This window comes from Phocoena phocoena, chromosome 1, assembly GCF_963924675.1.
Source record: "Phocoena phocoena chromosome 1, mPhoPho1.1, whole genome shotgun sequence".
Taxonomy (NCBI): Eukaryota; Metazoa; Chordata; class Mammalia; order Artiodactyla; family Phocoenidae; genus Phocoena; species Phocoena phocoena.
Window position 1 is genome coordinate 27207486 of NC_089219.1, and position 21256 is coordinate 27228741.

Genomic DNA, 21256 nt, shown 5'->3' on the forward strand with positions numbered 1-21256 from the left:
CCGGACTTACCCGCGGCGGCTGAGGCGCTGAGCAGCCCCCAGCCCAGCAGCAGCAGCAGCGGCGGCGACGGCGGCGGCGGTGTCGGCGGACGGCCCCAGCGGCTCCCGGCGCCCGGCACAAGCACCGAAATCCCGGCTTCGGCGCGAGCCCTCCCCGCGGGGCAGCCGCAGCGCCCCTGCTTCCGTCCCCGCGAGCGCGGCATGGCGCGACCGGCAGCGCCGAGGGAGAGGCTCCCCTCGCTGTGGAGGAGAAAGGAGGTCAGGAGAGCTCTGGAGCTTTTTTCTGCTCGGAAAAAATCCCGGTACCCGGGAGCTCTGAGCTTCTGCGGCTGGAATGAACCAAGTGTCCGCCCGGCCGGGGAGAGGCGCGCTGCGCTCTCGGAAATGACTCGCTCCAATCCCGCTTCGGGGGGTTCGCGCCGGGGGGCGGGGGGGAGGTGAATTATCCCCGGATTAATCACTCCGGAGCCGCTTCTCCGCCGCTCCAAATGCTGGGGGTGGAGGCGCAGCAAAGGAGAAAATATTGGGAGGGGGCGGGTGTTCCTCTTCAGCGCCACCTCCACCTCCAGAGAAACCACAGATTACATCTAAAGGGTTGTTTATTCCTGTTTGTTTTACAATTGACCAGTTTCTTTTAAGTTCAGTTCTCTCGTTTCCATTTATAAGATCACCCATAATACACCCCCCCATACACACACACACACACGCGCACACACACAGTGATACTGACACACAGGCGCGCGCGCACACACACACACACGTACACACACGCCTCTTCCACGTTTGGAAATTAGAATACTGTCTGGGAAAAGGTAACCAAAGAAGGACGCGGTTCCCCAAGTCACGGCTCTTACGAGCTGATCTTGGGTGGTGGCTTTGAACTTGCAATCTGCGGCGTGGGGCGATGCTTACCAGCCCCAGTGGCAGCAGCCTCCTACCCCATCCCAGGAGAAGGGTGTGTGTGCGTAGACCCAGGATTAAGAACTGGAGGGAAGGAGGGGCGGGGGTGGGGGAACCCGCGGGTTTGACTCCGTTCCGTCCTTCCCTACCCTAAGGCAAAATCTCGGGATGGAGGGAGGCGTGCTTGTGTCCGTTGCGGTGGGGGAGGGGAAGCGAGGTTGGGAGAGGAACGGTGCAAGAGTTACTTGTGCAATTTATCCTCAAAATTAAATAACCGGACCCGGCTTCTTCTCATCCTTACCCTCCTCCTCCCAGCCGTGGCCCCAAACCAGACGAGTTTCCCCCAATGGCGTGAGCCCCTCCCCACTTCTTTCCCGCCGCCGCTGCCGCCAGGCCCCAAGGGCTCAGCGCCGGTCCCCACCCGATCCCCCACCCCCACTCGGTCGCCGTCTCTGTCTCGTCTCTCGTAGGCTCCTCCGTCAGTCACGATGGCTTCTTAGCTGTCTACGCCAAACTCTCCGCGAGAGGGAACAGACGCTACGGGGGGAAGCAGGAGGGGCAGGGCCTGGAGAGGAGGTCCCCACGGCGCGCGGGGTGGAAAGGCACTAGCGGGGGAACACCCTGCGCCTTTGCCCGAGGCACCCAGGAGAGGCTGCGCTAGGGGCTTTGGGGGGTTGGCAAGCCGGAGCTCTAGTATCTGCGAGCCCAGGGGGCAATGGCCCGCTGTCGGTGGGAGTTTCCGGGAAAGAGAGTGGAAAGGGTTATGGGGCTGACGACCAGAGCGGGGAAGGCGGCGGACAGGGCCGGAGGAGTGGATGCTTGTCCTTGCCCCCCAAAAAAAACTTGCTGTGCGGAGCCGCGATCTCCCGATCTCGCAGCTCCCTTGATGCCCGGCTCCCTCCTCCACCTCAAGTTGTTCCGGTTTCCCAGTATGAGCTCATCCCGCAGCTGGGGAGCCAGCTCGGTAACCCCGGGCCGGTGAGCGGCCTCAGAATCTCCGGGCCCCTTCCCCACCGCCAACAGGCTGGCTTTCTCGCTCCTCCCGACGCCGCCTCGCTGGGTGCCAAGAACCGACCGAAACGGCCAGAACTCCACAGTGAAAGGCCTGCTTTATGTCCCCGGAGCAGCGAGGAGGGGGCTTGTCGCTTCCCATTGTCCAAGCCCAGCCCCCAAAAGAGAGGGCTCAGCCAGCCAAGCCTTGGCCTTCCCGCCAGCGCTGGAGAGAAGGGAGGGACTGGCTGGGCCGTAGGTGGGTGGCAGCCTTGGGGGTGCTCTTGGTGGGATCTTCCCTCGGGGGGGAAAGCCCTGGCTCCTAAGCTTGAGCCTCTCCCCTCTCCTGCCAGAGGGGTCCTCGAGCTTCAGCGGGCAGAGCCCTCCATTGCAGCCCACAGCTGGGCAGGAGAGAGTCTGGGCTGCTCTATAATTCTGGGGCTCCAGGCCAGTGGGCTTCCCCCACTCCCTCCTCAGCCCCAGAACTTTGCTCTGTGGCTGCAACCCACAGCTGATGTTTACCCCAGAACCCTCCCTGGCAATGGGACATTTGTCATCCTTCTCCCTGGGGGCCGTGGAGGGCAGGGACACCCTTTTAATTCCTGACACTGGCCCAGCTACTCACTTCGCCACCGTTCCTCCCTCTCTCTGATCTATCTGTGCCCACATATACTTACTGAGGCCTCCTGAGCTCTGGGCCCTGTGCCAGGCTGTGCTGTGGGCAATGCAGAGATGCACAGTGTGTGGTCCTGCATGGGAGGACGCGGGGCACAGATGGAAACCCCCCCCCACAACCCAGGCAGTGCTAATCGCCAGGACAGAAAAAGGCATGTTACAGACAGTAACAAAGGCATGTCAAGACCGTAAGCTTTTCGTGGACTTGGGGGATTATAAGGCCAATTTAAGGAGGGAAGTAGAATTGGGGCTGGACCCTGAAGCCTGGATACGTTGATGAGGTGAAGATTGATTTACTCAACAAATAGTAACTGAGCATGATTACATGCCAGACACTGCGCTAGATATATACACCTGACTGAACTGTCCCTGGCTTGATGAAGGCAGGTGATAAATAAACAGTTATATTTAAAGTTACTAATTAAAGATGCTATAAAGAAAAAGTTCATAGTGGCTGTGAGGACTACACGGGGCATGCCTTACATAGGTGGTCTGGGAAGGCCTCTCTGAGGTGGTGACCTTGAAGGTGGGATTGAAAATTAAGATAGACAGCCATGCAAAGAGTTGGGAAAAGGAAGGGCAAGGCCCTGAAAAGGGAGGGGAACTGGCAAAGGCAGCTGGGTCTGGGTCAAGGTGAATAAGAGGGGACACCTAAGAGATGAGGGAGGGGATGGGACCAGAGCCAGATCTTGCAGGGTCTCTTAGGGGATGATGAGGAGATTGGATTTTAGTCTTAAAAAGGGGGAAGTACAAGGTGTATTCATTTGCTAGGGCTGCCGCCATAACAAATAACAAAGTACCACATACTGTGTGGCTGAAACAACAGAAATGTATTGTCTCAAGGTTCTGGAGGCTAGAAGTCCGAGATCAAGGTGTCTACAAGGTTGGCTTCTTCTGAGTTTGCTCTCCTTGACTTGTAGATGGCATGTCTTTTCCCTACATCTTTACATTGTCTTCCCCCTGTACGTGTCTGTGCCCAAATTTCCTCTTCTTATAAGGACACCAGTCATACTGGGTTAGGCCTCACCTCACAGATTTAGTTTTAACTTAATTACCTCTTTAAAGCCCTGTCTCCAAATATAGTCACATTCTGAGGTCCTAGAGGTTAGGACTTTGACATAGGGAGGGACAGAATTCAGCACATAACAGGGGGAGAGGTCTTTACAGATGGAGGGAAGAGAGAGAAGAAATGCATGACAGAAAATAGATTTAAACAGTTGCCCATCAGGCTGCGTGGAGTGTGACTGCTTTATCAAGAAGTAGTCTGAGGGCTTCCCTGGTGGTGCAGTGGTTGAGAGTCCGCCTGCCGATGCAGGGGACACGGGTTCGTGCCCCAGTCCGGGAAGATCCCACATGCCGTGGAGCGTCTGGGCCCGTGAGTCATGGCCGCTGAGCCTGCGCGTCCGGAGCCTGTGCTCCTCAACGGGAGAGGCCACAACAGTGAGAGGCCCGCGTACCGCAAAAAAAAAAATAGTCTGAAAAGGTTCACGGCTCTGAAGACCAAAGATGAGGACCCTGAACATTTGCAGGCCAAGAGAGAAGCAGGAGTCCAAGAGATAATAATAGCCCTCCCCTCTCTAGCCTAGGAGAGTGTGACTCTCAGCCCAGCCCCCAGGGCTGGCTCCCTGCCTACCCACTCCTGTCTCCCCAGGAGCAAGAGGCAGCCGTGGGTCAAGGTCTCTCCACAATATCACATTGCAAAAAGCCCAATATGGTGTGGTGACTCACCGAGATAAGCCTAATATCCAGATAAGATCAGAGTTGGTTTTAGAAGGAAAACAGGGCCTGGCGCTCTGGAGAACTTGGCCTGATTCAAGTAGGGGCTGCACTCTTGATGCCCTGAAAGTTTCATTCTGACCTAAGAAGAAAATAAAAGAACCTGCCGAAGCCAAGAGAGAGAAAATGAGCCAGCAAATGGATGCTCTAGTAAGGAGGGCAGAAATGGAGGCTGAGGGCTGAGTAGGACGGCAGCGAAGGGCTACAGAGCAAAGGCGAGGAGGGCTCAGAGGAAAAGCCTGGGGTCTGAGTGGAGGGTGGGGATTTTAAAATGTTGAACGCGATGGGACAGAAGCTAGTATTTCCCAAGAGCAAGGCTGTCACCGTAGAGATGACAGTGATCTGCTTCCCAAGGAAAGGTGACAGAGACGGTTCAGGAAGAAAAAGCCCAGGACAAACTTGAGAGAGGCTGTGGGAGCCCCACAACCAGGAGGGGGATGTGAGAAGGGCCCACAGTCTGGACCATTCCTCCAGTGCTACCAAATGCTGCGACCATCGAATTCTAGCATTTCCTGCAGAAAATCCTGTGTTTGTGAAACAAAGAAAGGGACAGAATGCGAGTCAGTGGCAAAAGAGGTCAAATGTTTCCTCTGCTTGTCAGAGGACATAATCCACAGGAGAGGGGCTATGCTAGGCTCTCATCTCTACTTGAAGTTCCTCCAATCAGCTATGCTATGCTATTGTAGCCCCTACGCCTTCACTCTCGCTGCTTCCTCTGAGTGCAATACCATTCCTTCTCTCACTGTGCAGAGGAGATGATTCCTAATCACTCAGCTCAAGTGTCACCTCCTTCAGGTAGCTTCTCCTAACCAGCACCCGCAACACACACCCTCTGCTTAGTTAGATGCCCTTTGCAGCATGGCCAGCTAGCTGGACATCAGAGCGGTACGCCTCCCCTTCCATTGTGTCGAGCAATGGTTCTCCACCAGGGGTGATTTGGCCCCCAGGGGCCACTGGGCAGTGTCCACAGACGTTTTTGGTTGTCACCACTGGAGGGTGCTACTGGCATCTAGGGGGTAGAGATGGTGCTAAACACCTTACATGCCCAGGGAAGCCCCCCTCCACCCCAAGGGTTTATTTAGCCAAAAATGTCAATAGTGCCGATTTATCACTGAGAAGTGGCTGCCTAGCCAGGATACACTTTCCAGCCCCCTTTGCAGTTGGGTGCAGTCATAAGGCAAGGGTTCTAGCCCAAGGAATGTAAGCAGAAGCGGTGTGTGTGTCACTTCAAGGCTTACCCCATAAAATCCTGCCACCCTTATTCCTCCATTTGCTGGCTGGATACAGAGCATTTGGGGTCCCTAGGGGATGGCAGAGCCATGAGATGGAAGAAGCCTGGATCCCAAATCACCCTGTAGAGAAAAGTCACCCACCCGTTTGGGACACCTGAACTGGACTGTTAGGTGAGAAATGATCTTTAACAGCAAAAAGACACCAAAATATTGAGGTGTGTTACAGCAGCTAGCAACACCCTCGTACACCACTCCATGTTTTTTCTTCAGTATCATTTGCTTACTCCTCACTCATTCTCTTATTTGTGCAGCCACAAGCATTAATCGGCACACCAGGCTCTGTGCTAGGTGCTGAGGAAACAGATATAACGAAGAAGACATGACCATTGGTCCTCACCTTCAGGCTATGGATAGTTTAGTGGGAAAAGAGTTAAACAGCAAAGCATAATGACTCTGGGAGAATTACAGGATGTTATGGAAATGAGAAGGGCTTCTAGCTCAGCCTGGGGAGAGGGGCAGGTAAGAAGTGGTACCTTCCAGGAAGGAAGCAGAGTGGACAAATGCAGGGAGGTAGACCCAGCAAGAAGAGCCTGCAGTGCTCACAGCGGTCCAGGGTGCTGGAGGGCAGGCAGGAGGGGCACCGTCCCTCTGCTCTGCAACTCCCCAGTCTCTCTGTAACTGACAGCTTTCTCTTTTGCTGCCCCCGCAGTGGACTGGGAGTTCCCTATGGCAGAATCTTCTGGAGGTCGCCTGAGTCCCTGGTGCCTGTGTGGGGTCTGGCATCCTCTGCTCTTAGATGTCCTGCACGATGCTCTGCCCCAGCCTGCTCACAACTGAACTCACCTACTTCTGGTCTTGTACCACAACCTGCCCCTCTGCTCGGTCCCCCATCTCAGGAACCAGGTTCCACGTCCACCCAGTTGCTGAGCCAGAAAGCTGGGGGATCATTCTGGCCTCCCCTTTCACTCAGCCCCCACATCTAGGCAGCTCCCAAGTCCTCTAAATTCTGCCTCCTTCACACCTCCCAGGTCCTAGCCAGGTCTCCACATCTCTCTTTTGGGTTTCTGACAGCAGCCGCATAACAGGGGCCCCCAACTCCGCTCCTGTCCCATCCAACATGTCTTCCTTTGTGCCGCTTTTCTTTTAAAACACTAACCTGATCTCACAGCTTCCCTGCCTTCCCCGGATGTTTCTCCATGGCCTACAGGGTGAAATCCTAGTTCTCTGCTAGACCCTCCCTTCCTGCCCCTGGCTGCCCCTCTCTCCTGTGCCTCCTGTCTCCCAACTATCCACCCACCACGCTCGCTCCAGCCATTCTGAGGCCCCTGCACTCCTGAAATGAGCCGTGCTCTCTCTCTTCCTTCCCTCTGGGCCTTTGTGCATGCTGCTCCCTCAGCCTGGAACGCTCTCCCCTCCTTCTGTGTCTGGCGTTCTCCTATTTGTCCTTTAAAACTCAGTCCAGCCATCAGCTCTTACAAGCAATCTTCACCAGTGCCATTCAGAGTGCCTGGTCATGGTGGGCCTTCAGTAGATGTTTGCTGGATGGATGGATGGATGGATGGATGGATGGATGGATGGTTGAGTAGGTGCTCGGTAATGTTTGTGGAATGGACCCAAAGGTGTCTCTCCTAGACTCCATTATCTGAATTCCTTAAAGAAATGCCTTCTCTGGGTTATGATTTAATGTTATGCTCTCTGTCTTCAGAGAACCCTGATGTGAGAAACTGACCAACTTAATGGCATTTCTGTCTTTATGAAAACAGAATTGAATATATTGCCTACTATGTCACTCAGTGTCCTTTATACAAGGACTCACGATAAATTCACACTTGGGGTTATTTCCAGGAAACATTTTGTCTCTGCAGATGAAGATGTGTATTTTCTGCTGTCAGAAAATAAAAACTCTGCCTTCCGACGTGTTTCCGTTTTTGCTTTAGCTGACAAATAGGGATACCCAGTTTTGTTACCTTATTACCTCATTGCATCCTGACCAATTCAGGGACCTGAAAGCAGCAACTCTTTCTGCTTTCTTTAGATGGAGTCAGTTCTTTTTTTTTTCTTTTAGATGTTGGGGGTAGGAGTTTATTAATTAATTTATTTATTTTTGCTGTGTTGGATCTTCGTTTCTGTGCGAGGGCTTTCTCTAGTTGTGGCAAGCGGGGCCACTCTTCATCGCGGTGCGCGGGCCTCTCACTATCACGGCCTCTCTTGTTGCGGAGCACAGGCTCCAGATGCACAGGCTCAGTAGTTGTGGCTCACGGGCCTAGTTGCTCCGCGGCATGTGGGATCCTCCCAGACCAGGGCTCGAACCCATGTCCCCTGCATTAGCAGGCAGATTCTCAACCACTGCGCCACCAGGGAAGCCCCAGGAGTCAGTTCTTGCTTTATCCTTCGATGCTGTAATTTTTACTTTTTAATCTGAAAGCTGCCTCAGATCATCTCTAGTATAAATCTTAAATAAATGCATACTGGTGACCAACGTCCAGGCCTGGAAGTTAGGGAAGGAAGGGCAGAACACCAAGCTTCTAGTTGAGAGGGACCCCGTACAGAGCCTCTCCAGGGATTCCTGGGGCTCCTATCACGACAGGGGTCTGGCAGGAAGGCCAAAGCAGAAGCGGAAGACCAATTGCTTTCCAACTCTGGTGCCACCGCTGACAAGTCATATTCTTTTCCTCCGCCAACTATGGCTTTCCTTTCCCCCAACTTTAAATGGAGATCTCATCAGCCCCCATTTTTACATTAATAGCTAATAGCAGCAACAATAATCGGTATCTTTTATGGAGGGCACACCGTGCACCAGGCACCGTGCTGAGAACGTTCATAGATGTCCCTCTTTGAAACTCTCCCCCTCCATACCTGTCTAGTGTTTCCATCCCTTTGCAGATGATGAAATGCCAGAGAAGTTGAGCATGTGCAAAGCCACCCTTCAGTAAGTAGCAGAGCAGGAATTCAAATTCAAGTGTGTCTGCTGACACCGCCCAAGCTCTTAACAATCTCCTCACAAATGGGCAAGGATTGGAGGCAATAATAAGGGATGAAATGCCCTGTGGAAATGGTAGGGATTGCCAATGGTGCTGCCAGGAAAGAGGAATCCCAGAGCCACAGCTTTGCTTCTAGAATCCTCTGGTGTCCTTTCCAAAGTCCTGGAAAGGGCTGGCTACTATAGTTTTTGTTTTGTTTTTTTCTTTTTTGGCCTCAATGCTTGGCTTCCAGGATCTTAGTTCCCCAACCAGGTATCGAACCCAGGCCCCCGGCACTGAAAGCCCAGAATCCTAACCACTGGACCACCAGGGAATTCCCAGGGCTGGCCGCTCTGAAGTCAGGTTCAGTTCCTGGGACAACGTCCACGGGAGGCCCATTCACGTGACAGATGGCTGCACCCTCCTCTCTTCCTCCTGTTCTGGGGTTTGTCCCTTCAGAAGCCTGCCTGCAGTCTCCCTATGCATGGGGCCCCCTCTGGGCGGTTTGACCCTTTAGGCATAATCCACTCTAGGCAACATGTCACTTTAGGCATCATGTCACTGTACTTTTCAGGGTCCTACAAAAAGTCTGAGGCCTGAAAATGTTATTATTATTAGTTCCACAATACAAAGAAGAAAACTGCAACATTGAAATCAGTAAATATTTAATTAAATGCTAAATGTACCATTATGTCAACTTCATTAACTTTTGAATTTAGTAGTCATAAAAATTTCATTACATCTGATAACAATTGGTAGGTTGGAGTTTTCTTACTGCACAAGATCTCCCAGGTAGGCACCAAGATTGGTGAGAAATCATAGCTGACTATAAATTAAATAAATTATTCATGGCCAAAAATTTGCAAAAGCAAAATGGCAAAAAAAACCTTTCAATTTTCCTTTACATTTAAAAAGAGATATTTATGGTGAGACCTGGGTGTTGAAACTATGTTAGAGGACGGACAGGGCCTCCGCGAGTAAGCTGTGAATCACCAAAGAACGTAGGCCGTGCCCACCTTTCTGAGTTCTCCGTCCTAGCCGTGTTTGTGTCTGTGATGGAAGCCACGTGAGGAGAGGCTTCAGCTGGAGAATAGGTAGGGAGAGTTGTCTCCTCCTGAGTCTTTCCTGCTTTCAAATAGAAAAGCAAGAATCCCAGGATCGTAAATAATGAGAGCTAACATTCATTGGGTACGATGCATGTGCCAGACTCACGATTCTAAGCACAGCTCGTGTATTATCTCAGTTGCCGCAAAACAACTCTATGAGGTCAGTGTTTTATTATCCCTATTTCACAGATGAGCAAACTGAGGCATAAAGAGGTGAAACAACCTGCTCAGGGTAATAGGGGTTCACAAATTGAACCCACTGTTCAAGGTGCTGAAGGTAGAATAGTGAAACCTAGTGCCTGCCTAGTTTAGAACTTGAAGCGAAGGAGTCAATTGTCCTGGACACCATTTCACATGCTGGGCACAGAGTATATCAGTTTTCCCCACACCTGCTGTGTAGCAGGCACTTCTGGAATGCTTTGCTCCCTTCCTGTGACAATGTGTAGGCTAGAGGTGTTATTCATCTCCTAGCCCTGTGCCTTGCACAATTTTGGCCATGGTTGGTGTTAAAAAACGGACAAAGCCTAGAAAGGCTTAGTTGATGATTCGAGTCCATTCCTCCATCACAAAGCAAATTTCCCCGGTACAGCTAAAGTTCTCCCTCCCTACGCATAGCACAGAAGCTGTTATTGAGAAACTCCAGTGGCATGCACTTCAATGTAATCAACAAGGAAACGAATATACAGCACTTTTAGGCGTCTCTTGTGTGCCGGGTGTTGTTTTAGGGGTTTTCCGTTTGTTAAATAATTAAGTAGTAATAGGGCATTTACAATAATTCTACAAAATAGATATTCTTTATTGTCATCCCATTTTACAGATGAGGAGACCAAGTGTTATGAGCTGCATGGTGTCCCTCCAAATTCAGATGTTGAAGTCTTAACCCCTAGTGCCTCAGAATGTGAGGTACTATTTGGAGATAGGACATTTAAAGAGTGGTTAAGGTAAAAATCGGGTCTTTAGGGTGAGTCCTAACCCAACATGACTGGTGTTCTTATAAGAAGAGGAGATCAGGACATAGACATGCACGGAGCAAAGACCGTATGAAGACACAGGGAGAAGATAGCCGTATACAAGCTGACGAGAGAACCTCAGGAGGAACCAACACTGCCAACACCTTGATCTTGGACTTCTAGCCTCCAGAACTGTGAGGAAATAAATTTCTGTTGAGTAAGCCACCCAGTCTATGGTACTTGGTTGTGGCAGCTCTAGAAAGCGAATACACCAAGGCATAGAGTAACTTGCCTAAGGATACGTTGCCAGGAAACATGAACTCAGAATTTGAACCCAGGTAGTCTGGTTCTAGAGTCTATGTGTTTTTCAATAATGAAAGTGTTCTCTGTGCTGTCCATAATGGTAGCCGCAAGCCGCACATGGTTCTTGAAATGTGGCTAATGTAACTAAGGAACTGAAATTTTAATATTACATTAAAATTAAAACAGCCACATGTGGCTAGTGGCTACCAGATTAGATGTGGTTTGCTTATACTGGCTCTAAGTACTCCACTTAAGTATTTTTTCATTAAAGCATAGTTGATGTATAATATTATATAAGTTACAGGTGTACAATATAGTGAGTCACAATTTTTAAAAGTTATACTCCATTTATAGTTATTATGAAGTATTTGCTATATTCACTGTGTTGTATAATAGACCATTATAGCTTATTTTATACCTAATAGTTGGTATCTCTTAATCCTTTACCTCTATAATGCCCCTCCTCCTTCCATCTCCCCACTGGTAACCACTAGTTTGTTCTCTATATCTTTGAGTTTGCTTCTTTTTTTGTTATACTCACTAGTTCATTGTATTTGTGCTTTTTAGATTCCACATATAAGAGATATCATACAGTATTTTTCTTTCTCTGTCTGACTTATTTCACTTAGCAAAATGCCTTCCAAGTCCATCCATGTTACTGCAAATGGCAAAATTTCATTCTTTTTTATGGCTGAGTAGTATTCCACTGTATATATATATATATATATATATATATATATATATATATATATCTTCTTTATCCATTCATCTGTTGATGGACACCTAGGATGCTTCCATATCTTGGCAATTGTAAATAATACTGCTATGAACATTAGGGTGCATGTATCTTTTTGAATTAGTGCTTTTGTGTTTTTGGATATACATCCAGGAGTGGAATTGCTGGGTCATATGGTAGTTCTACTTTTAGTTTTCTGAAACACCTCTATACTGTTTGCCACTTAAGTTTTTTGCAGACTCTTCTAGATACCTCAGCTCTGTGTTCCAAGAAACACACCCCTGTCTTTGTTCTCTATCCCTGGTGTATCTCGTGTTTTGTTTTGTTTTGCAATCCTTGGCCCCTGTTGCCTAGTCTCCTGCCGAAGGGGAGAAAGAACAGAAGGAATGAGCGAGCTGGCTAACTTTCCAGAATCCTGTGGCCTGGGTAGCACAGGGTCGTCGGTGTTCTGCTCTAAGCATAGGTGTTAGCCAACCAAATGCCAAACAGCACAAACACTGAGTGACATTTTCAGAACTATTAATATTTCATCAGAAGTGATCACTTTGCCTTTAAATGCACTATCTTAAAAGGTTTTCTACATTCTTAACTATAATTTTATTCAGTCTAGGTCCTCAGAATTTTCCCCAAAGGAACACATCTTCAATTTTATAATGAAAATCAAAGGGGAATCAAGCTCGGATTTCAAAATTTAGAGTCAACATTTCCAGGAACTCAGGCCCTCTGTAAAGAGCAAGGTTGTGTATGGGGCACCTATGGTATGCCAGGCACTCCGTACGGTATGCCATGAATTCATCCAACACAGATTTATGAAGTGCCAACTATGTACCGGAAATGTGATCTTCCTAATAATTTTTAACACCATTTTACTAAAAAGGACCCCTCTCGTCCTTCTGCTTCATCTCCAATGTTACCTTACCTACCCTAAGTGGCCTGCCTGCATGGTCATCTGATGCTGCCTCCTCTTCTCTCCCCATTGCCTCACTTTGTTGGTTAGTTTCCATCAGAGCCCTTATTTCATCTGTAATTATTACTTACTTACTTGCTCTGCTAGTTGGCAATCTATCTCCCTCCACGAGAGAATATAGGGTCCATGAGAACAGGGACCATGCCAGTTTCGTTCACCTTCATGCTTTCTCACTGTCCCGCAACTCACCAGCACAGATACTCATCAGTATCTGGGGAATGAATGAAGGATGGGAGAAGCGAAGACAGTCGTTAGGGTCACACAGCTAGTAAGGGGCAGTGTCAGGATTCAACCCTACATGTACAGGCTGCCATCTCGTCTTTTCGCGTCCAGGCTTCTTTCTTCTTTCCCGTCCGTCCTCTTGCTCATCCTTTACTGGGGAAACATTGGAGGAACAGCCATTGACTCCTGGGGCTAGAGAGCCCCGGGCAGACGGAGGTCCCATGTTGGTTCCGAGTTTAAGGAAGCCCCTCCAGTGTGGGGCGGAGCCCACTGAGCAGCAAACAGTTAGGTTAGTCCTTCTCTCTGCACCTCCGCCCACCCTGGGGACCGCTGAGCCCAGCGCTGGAGAAACCAGTCTGTATCAGTAGCCTGGGGTGCCTGGGTTTGAACCCCAGCTCCCCGCTTCCTACTGGGCCTTGGACACACCCCTCTAGGACCTTGAGACTCGGTTTCCTCAAATGTAGAACAGTAATACATAACGGTACTAAATTCAAGGCCGAGCGCTTGGCACATGGTAAGCGCCTGGTCAAAGGGCAGTTAGGGGTGAAATCAGTGATCCCCGGGCAGGGACCGGCAGGCGTCCAGGTGGGTACTGAGGAGCCCGCGGCGGGGCGAGCGGGGCAAGGTGCCCTTGACCTCTAATGGGGGAAAACGCTCTGGGGTCCTCTGGCCCCCGCCCCCACCCCACCGGAGGGCCTGGGGCACAGAACGAACGCAGGGCGCCCCGCGCACCGAGCCGTTGAGTTTCAAACCCAGCGAGGAATTCCAGCGCTGGATGGGAAGCGGGTGGGAGCCACCGGCACTGCAAATCGGCCCCAGCCCCCCGCGGAGACAGCGCCCTTTTAAGGCTTTGGGACCCTTCCCCGGTCCACCCCGCAGCCCAGGGAAGGGACCGTGGCAGGTGTCTGCTGGGGACGCCGGGACGGGCGCTGGGCACTCGGGACTGTTCCCGTGGGCAGTGGAGCGGCCAGGAGAGGGGGACTGGAGGGGGCGTTGGGGCGAGCAAGGCGGGGCTCGGTCGGGCGGGGGCCGTTGGCCCTCAGTGGGCGCAGGGTCCCTGGGAAGGCCCAGTGAGAAACCGATGGCGGGATCCCGGATCCCAGTGCCTAGCAGTGTGCCAGACCCTCACCAGATCATCCCCCAGGCTTAGCCAGTGATGATGAGCTGAGCCCAGGGCGCTGCCAGGAGTCAGGGGCCGGTGGCAACGGGAGAGTGCCAGGGACTGTGGGGAGAGCCAGCCCTCCCCTTCCAGCTGTTCCCAGATGTCATTCTGCCTGCCCAGGGACCTGGCTCCTGAGCTCAGGGGGATTCCACGGTTACTAAGCTACTGTATTTTATTGACTTTTAAATATTTTCTTCTAAGGGAGAAGGGGATGGGGGGCAAAAGTCAAGAAAGAACAAATAAAAACAAATCAAAATAAGTACCCCCTCCCCAAAAGAAAGCTGTCCTCCATCCATCACTTACACACAAATCGAAGGCCTCTGAGCATAGTCACCTTGCTGGACCGGCAGCTACACAGAACTGACCTCCTGCTGCCCCATCCTCATCTCCCTTTCTGGTGAATGAGGGGTGGTGGTAGACGGTCCCCCTGTCTTCGAGCCCTGGGTGGACAAAGGGGCTTCCGAAAAGAGAGGAAGAGGATGGCCAGCGGGAATGGTCTGGCTTCGTCCTCAGCCCTGGTGGCCAAGCGCCCCTCCGCCCTGGGCCCATTCCCCAGGTACATCTGGATCCACCAGGACACACCCCAAGACAGCTTAGACAAGACTTGCCATGAAATCTGGAAGAGAGTTCAGGGCCTGCCCGAGGCCTTGCAGCCCAGGACCTCCAAGGAGCAGCTCTCTGCCCCCATGGCTGGCACCCCAAGAGACAATGGCCTCAGCTTCCAAGAAGAGTGAGTGTCCCCTTACGTGACCCAAGGGAGGGGGGAGGAGATGAGGTCTAACCCTCTGGGGGAATGTTTTGACCTGTTGTTCAGTCTGGTTAAACCCTAAAGGCTGTGTACTTTTCCTCTACCCACCATGGTCCTGTGTCCAATAGAGCATTGACTGGGATGCTGAAGTTACCTGAGTGAAGGGCCAGACCAGGGCTGTATTTCTGCTGCCTCTGTACCAGCCCACTCAGGGGACATTTCTTGTCTAAAGGCATTGGCAACTCCAAGGTAGATCTGAGGACCTTGAAAAACCACCCTAGCCAGGGCTGAAGGCTAGAAGTCCGTGGCTTTCCCCAGAGGCAACTAGAAGATCCTTTTCCCCTGCCGCCCTCAAAGGCTAGGCATTGGCACAGATGAGTCTGATGGTTTTAAACCACATCTGGGATTCCCTAATACAGGGAGCAGCTGTCCCATTCAGCCTGCATAGAAAGCCGCTGCGAGAGCGCACATCAAAATATTTACTGGGAAGGCGCTGACATATTCAGAGGACATAACAAAAAATTAAAGTGCAGGAAGATGGCTGTAAATAGCCCATTTCCTGGATGGGAAATCCTGTGTCTGGGAAACACAGAGCTAAAAGTTTCTCCACCAGGGCAAAGTTGGGTAGATGTTGTTGGGGACGGATATTAGAAAGGACACGGAGGAACAGAGAAGACGAAAGGACCTCGTTAGGAAAAGCGAGTAAATCCGGCGAGTTATTAATGCCACCCTTGAGCACTTGTTTACTGCTTTGCATCTTCAAAGTGGGCTGCAAACATTAATTAATCCTCCCAGAGTCCCTATGAGGGAGGTATTCACATCCCCATTTTACAGATGGATTAAGTGTTAATAATTAAGTGCTAATTAAAGACTAAGTGATAATTAAGTGTTGCCTCTTCCAACACATGCTCCAGCTCAGCTCAGAGATGATCTGGAGTGGGGCAACCCTGCAGGCAATTATGAGCTGAGTCTGGTTTCAGGGATTTCTATGCAAGAGCTAAGAAAGGCAAAGCGTAACTGCTCCCCAGTTCTGCACTCCATGCTGACCCTTTTTGGGCTTATTTACTTGCTACACATGAAGGCGAAAGGCACTTTGGCTGTTATTGCCTCCCCTGCCCCCTGCTCAGCAGTGCACGGCTGGGACGGGAATGGCCTGTCTATAGCCAAAATCCTGCTGTCCTGCCCTCCGGTGGCACTGAGACCCTCTCCGCTGCCTACTGCCATCTGCTCTGGAACAGGGCCTTGGAGGGGGCCTGTGGGGCTCTGCTCAGCTCTCAATGGCCAGGGAGCTGATTGGCCACTTTGTGGACCAAGGGTCAGTGGCAATTTCCAGTAGATTGCACCCTCTCTGTCAGGTCACACGGAGTTAATGGAAACAGACTCTACTTCCAGTCTGCACTTGGCCGAAAACTGAACTGGCACACCTTTGGCCAGTCGCTTAACTCCATTTGGCCTTAATTTTCTCATCTGCAAATGGAGGATGATATGCCCTGCCTCGTCCATCTCAGAGTTGATAATGAGGATCGAATATAAGGGGGACAGGAAACTGAAAGCTACATTATTCCAGTGAGGCTATCCCTAAATGCAATTCTCAGGGTTCAGGGGTTTTGGTTGCTGTTTTTGTTGCCTTCAATCTGGGGTTTTCACGTGATGCTCATAGACCTTAGGGTGCTTCAGGGGCAACCTGGAGTCAAGTGTCCTGGTTGCTGGGTCCCGATCCCCACATCAGCCAGAGCTGTTCCGCTTTTATGGGTTTTTACTTACAGAAGTTCTGAGTAAAGTCTGCATTTGAAAAAAGGGTTCTGCCATGAGAAAAGAGCTAGGAAACCATTGCCTTAGATGAATAAACGATATCATAATCGTGCAGATATCAACCAAGTAGAGCACAGTGAGCTGTTCTTGAAATAAAGGCAGCTGCAATGGTGGAATCAGATTACTCTGGTTGTAGATCGCATTTCAGCCCTGTGCCAGCTGTGGGATTTGTTTAATTAATGTGAGCTTCAGTTTCCTCATCTGCCAAGTGGAGATGATTGCTATGCATTTCATCGGGTTGTTGGGACAATTAAATGGGATATTTAAACATTCCCGGTAATAACTAGGATTTTTAAAAATTCCGTGTAATAATGATGATAATGATTTCCTTAAGCCCTACAATTATTACATGAAGTGGGTACTATCTTAAACTCCCCCTCTTTTCACTGTTTGTTATGCAAATGTTCAAACACATAAAATAGTATAATGAATGTCTGTCAGTCAGCTTCATTAATTATTGACTTTGGGCCATTCTTGTTTCAATTCCTCCCTCCCCTATTTTTTAATCAGATCCTTTTTACAGGTGAGGTAACAGGTTTGGTGGGGTTCATTTCTTTGTCCGAGGTCCTACAGTTAAGAAGTGGTGGAGTTTCAGGAAACAAACCCAGGACCATCTTAGCCACTACGTGATAGAGTTAGCTGCCTTCTCCTAGAAATTAAAGCATCTTTTTGGAGACTCAAAATATTCGGCAGTCCCATGTTCTGAGTGATCACACATAGATAACAGATTTCAAATCCGGGGAGCTGTCCAGCATATATGTGGATGGCTTCAGGCCCACAAGATAACCTCTCAGCTAATCTGCCTACTGTTTAATTTTGTAAACCCAGTTTGGGTTTTGGAGATGCTAACTGCTATCAGGACAGGTAGGTAAGTAAGCTCTAGAACACTTGTTAGCCAGATTTTTTTTGTTTTTTTGTTTTTTTTTACTTTGTCCCCATATATCATAGAAACCCAGACATTTCAAGTTTGAAAGGGATCTTGAAGGCTATCTTCTGCTGCTTGAATCCCTTCCTCGACATCCTTGCCAAGTGGTTATCCACTTGTACACTTTCTTAGATGCAGAGCTCACCACTTCCTAAGGTAGCTCCTTCCTTGGCTATGAACCCTGACTGTCAAAAAACCATTTTCTTCCTGTGCTGAAATCTGTCTCTATCAAACTAAGACCCATTGATCTGGAGTCTGCCCTTAGGGCTCCAAACCAAATCTATCCCCGCCTTCCTCTCAATAACCCTTTAGATATTAAAAGATGGCAACAACACTCCTCCTAGGATTTCTTGTTTTCACAAGCTAAGTATCTCTGTTTTTCTAAGTTTCCCTTCGTGTACCAACTTGGTCAGTTTCTTGCCCACACTGCTGGTCCCTGGGGCAGTACAGCAACCAGAACCAAGTACAGTAATCCAGGTGTGATCCAATCCAAGCAGGTTGGATACTCCCCATCTATACTCTGTATTCCTGTTAATGGCAGTTAACACCACATTCACTTTTTGCCACAAGCCAACTTCAGCCTATGGACACATTTTGAGTTCATTCATTCATTCACTTATTCATTCAACAAGTATTTACTAAGCATCTACTATGTGCCTGGCTCTGTGCTAAGAGCTAGTGGGATAGAGCTGTAAACCAGATGAGATCCTGCCTTCCTAGAGCTTACATTCAAGTAGGGGAGAGAAACAGAAAATAAGTAAATAAAAGAGTATGATCACTGTAGAATGGGAAAAGAACTGGTATTCTAGTTGGAAGAAACCAATAATAAACACATAAAAATAAACCAAATAATTTCAGCTAGCAGAGAGTGCTCTGATGGAGATAAAACTGACTAAAGTACTAGGGGGACCTCCTTTAGACAGGGTGGTCAGGGAAGGACTCTCTGAGTAGAGGCGGTCATTTGAGCTGAGACCTGGATGCCAAGAAAGAGCCAGTCAGGTGAAGATCTAAGGAAAGATGTCCAGGCGGAAAGGAGAGAAACCACAGAGACTCTGAGATGTGAGTGGGCTTGGAGAGGGACAACGCGGCTGGGGTGTGGTGAGTGATGCGACGTGGCACAGGGTGACACCAGAGACAGTCAGGCAAGGTCTCAGAAGGCCTGGAGGACCACAGTAGGCAGTTCACATTTGATTCTCCATGCTATGGGAGACCTTTGGAGGTTTTTAGGTAGGGGGTGTAACACGATCACATTCACTAGGTTTTAAAGATGTCTCCAGCTGCTGTGTGGAGATGATTTGTTAGACAGGTGAGAGAGCAAGTTGGGAGACCTCTGGGAAGATGCTACAATAGTCCAGATGAGCACGATGGTGATGATGGCTAGACCAGAGTGATTGCAGTGAAAATGGAAAAAGTGGGGGATTCAGCGTGTATTTTTTTTTTAAGTCAGGAGATGTCACATTAAAGTCTCATTTTTTTAAAAAAAAATTATTACTTATTTATTTAATTTATTTATTTTTGGTTGCGTCGGGTCTTAGTTGCAGCACGCGGACTCTCTAGTTGAGGCGCGCGAGCTCAGTAGTTGTGGTGCATGGGCTTAGTTGCCCTGCAGCATGTGGAATCCTAGTTCCCTCACCAGGGATCGAACGCACGTCCCCTGCATTGGAAGGTGGATTCTTTACCACTGGACCACCAGGGAGGTTCCTTGGCATGTATTTTGAGAGGAGTCAAAAGAGCCTGAAGATGGTTTTGGGCACACAGATAGTGACATCACAGCTGAATTGAGGTTTTTGGCTTGAGCACTGGTTGGACGGTGGTGCATTTGTTGAGGTGGGGAAGAAATGGGGAGAAATGGGCTATGGGAGAGAAATCAGTAGTTCTGTCTAGTGTCAATTAAACTCCAGACCCTTGTTCAGTTATCTTTTAATTAGTCTTAAATTTGGGCTGAGAGAATTGTCGAAAGCCGCTTACTGACTCACATTCTAGGATTACCTATTCATTCAATCCCCCTGTTGCTAAAACTTCACAGCCTTAGAATGGGGGTTTTGGATTTGCTGTTGACTCCATTGCGCTGACTGTGAAATGGCATTTGTTCATTCCCTCATTTATGGATTCATTCAACAAGCATTCACAGTTGCCTTCTGGGTGGCGGGCCCTGTGCTGGGTCCCAGGGATACAGAGATAAGTAGGACAGAAGCCCATCTCTCTGAGAGCTCCCAGTCTAGTGGGTGGGACAGACACAGGTCCATGTGACAGCAGTGATGTTCAACAAATATTTATTGTGCATGCCTGACAAAGTGTGAAAGCAATACAGTGGTGAAAAAGATGGGCACAGTCTCTGAGCTCCTACCTGGACCTTCAGTGTCTTGAGGAGGGCAGATCACGCATATTAGGATAAAAGTCGGGAAGAAGTGCCAGTGCTGTGGGAGCACAACGAGGGGACACGTGACCTGGGCTTGGAGCTCAGGGAAGGCTTTCTGGAGGAGGCTGGGGGAGGCGAGCTGGAAGGTCATCCTGAACCAGACCCAAGTAGGAGGAGAAGTCTACAGAAAGAAAGGAAATCTATTTAAGCATTTAAAAAACAGAAATGATTTCCCGACTGGCAGCCTTCTGAGGTATTATCGGTAGCATGAAGGGAGAAGGCTGTTTTGCACTTGCTCCAGTAAATTTTCACTGTTTGCACCCATCGGCCGGCCCTCCAGGCAGGAGAGCCACTGGGACTCGGAACCCAACGTGCTGCCTTGTTTGAACTGTTCTCCCAACAAACCAGTCCTTTGTTGCTACAGTTATTAAAACAGTAAGAGAGCCACCTTTCCGCTCTCATCCAGCCCCACGCGGTTTCCTATCATCCCAGGGAGCTTCCCGTCCTTCCCTGCGCTTACAGGACTCTTTCTGGAGGCTTTCTTCTCAAGACCCAGCTCAGGAAAAAGGGGACGAATCCTGCTTTTTTGGAAAAGTTGCTTGGACTACATCCCCACTTTTATTTATTAAAAAATTTATTTTTTAAAAAACTTGAAACCTAGTGATGGGAGTGATGAAGACAAGACTCACACGTGGAAACTCGGACCGATGCCCTAGAGCAGAAGCCAGTTCTGGAGACCCTTGGAGTCTAATGCTCACTCCAGGCTAGCATTTGCTCCCCTTGGAGGGGTCAAACCCCTCTTTGAGAATCAGCGGGAAGCTACCATACACCCTTTTGCCTGAAACACATCCTCACATCCCTTGACACTTTAGAATGTCAGAAAACCCCAGGCCCCGGGTTGGAATGCTTTTCTCATGGACACTTAAGTGTCCCCTTCCCTTAAACTTCCCAGGGCTGGGTCTCAGCAACTACTATGACCCCAATCACATTGACATCAATGCATCCTCCATCCCGGTTGTCAAGTGAATTAGTGCACAAATAGTGCTGCAGACAGAGGTTCAAGGCCCTTGACCCTTCTCTCCTCCAGTCTCCTCACACGTCTGTCAGTCGCCTTCATGATGGTTTTTGATTCCCTGCTTCCTTGCAGGTCTCTCTTCTGCCATTTTCAGATCGTCTCCTCTTACTGTGCCTGGTTCCTTTCCCTCTTGGGTGTCCCTCGCCCTTTACCAGCTTCATCTCCCTGAAACACATCAACAGCACTGCTCAGGCATCTTCCACGGCTTCCTCATTGTCTTCTGAACCCCCTGACCTGGTCTTGAAAGAGTCTCTGCAGTTGGCCCTACCTACATCTCTAGGTGCACACCTGGCTGCTTTTCTCCAGACCCTCTGTAAACCAAGATGTGCCACAAGCAGGTGCACATTCCCTTACCTTT

General features: G+C 49.7%; 2 protein-coding genes across 2 annotated transcripts in view; one reads left to right on the forward strand and one right to left on the reverse strand.

Moving 5' to 3' along the window:
* Nucleotides 1-203, reverse strand: part of CSMD2 (CUB and Sushi multiple domains 2) — a 661886-nt gene extending 661683 nt beyond the window's left edge. Inside the window, exon 1 of the mRNA XM_065872671.1 lies at nt 11-203. Coding sequence (XP_065728743.1) covers nt 11-203 — 193 coding nt within the window. The remainder of the gene's footprint in view (nt 1-10) is intronic.
* Nucleotides 204-14380: 14177 nt separating this feature from the next.
* The window catches only part of C1H1orf94 (chromosome 1 C1orf94 homolog), a 35908-nt gene continuing 29032 nt past the window's right edge, over nt 14381-21256 (forward strand). The window contains exon 1 of the mRNA XM_065895757.1: nt 14381-14709. Within this exon, the coding sequence (XP_065751829.1) occupies nt 14381-14709 (329 nt within the window). The remainder of the gene's footprint in view (nt 14710-21256) is intronic.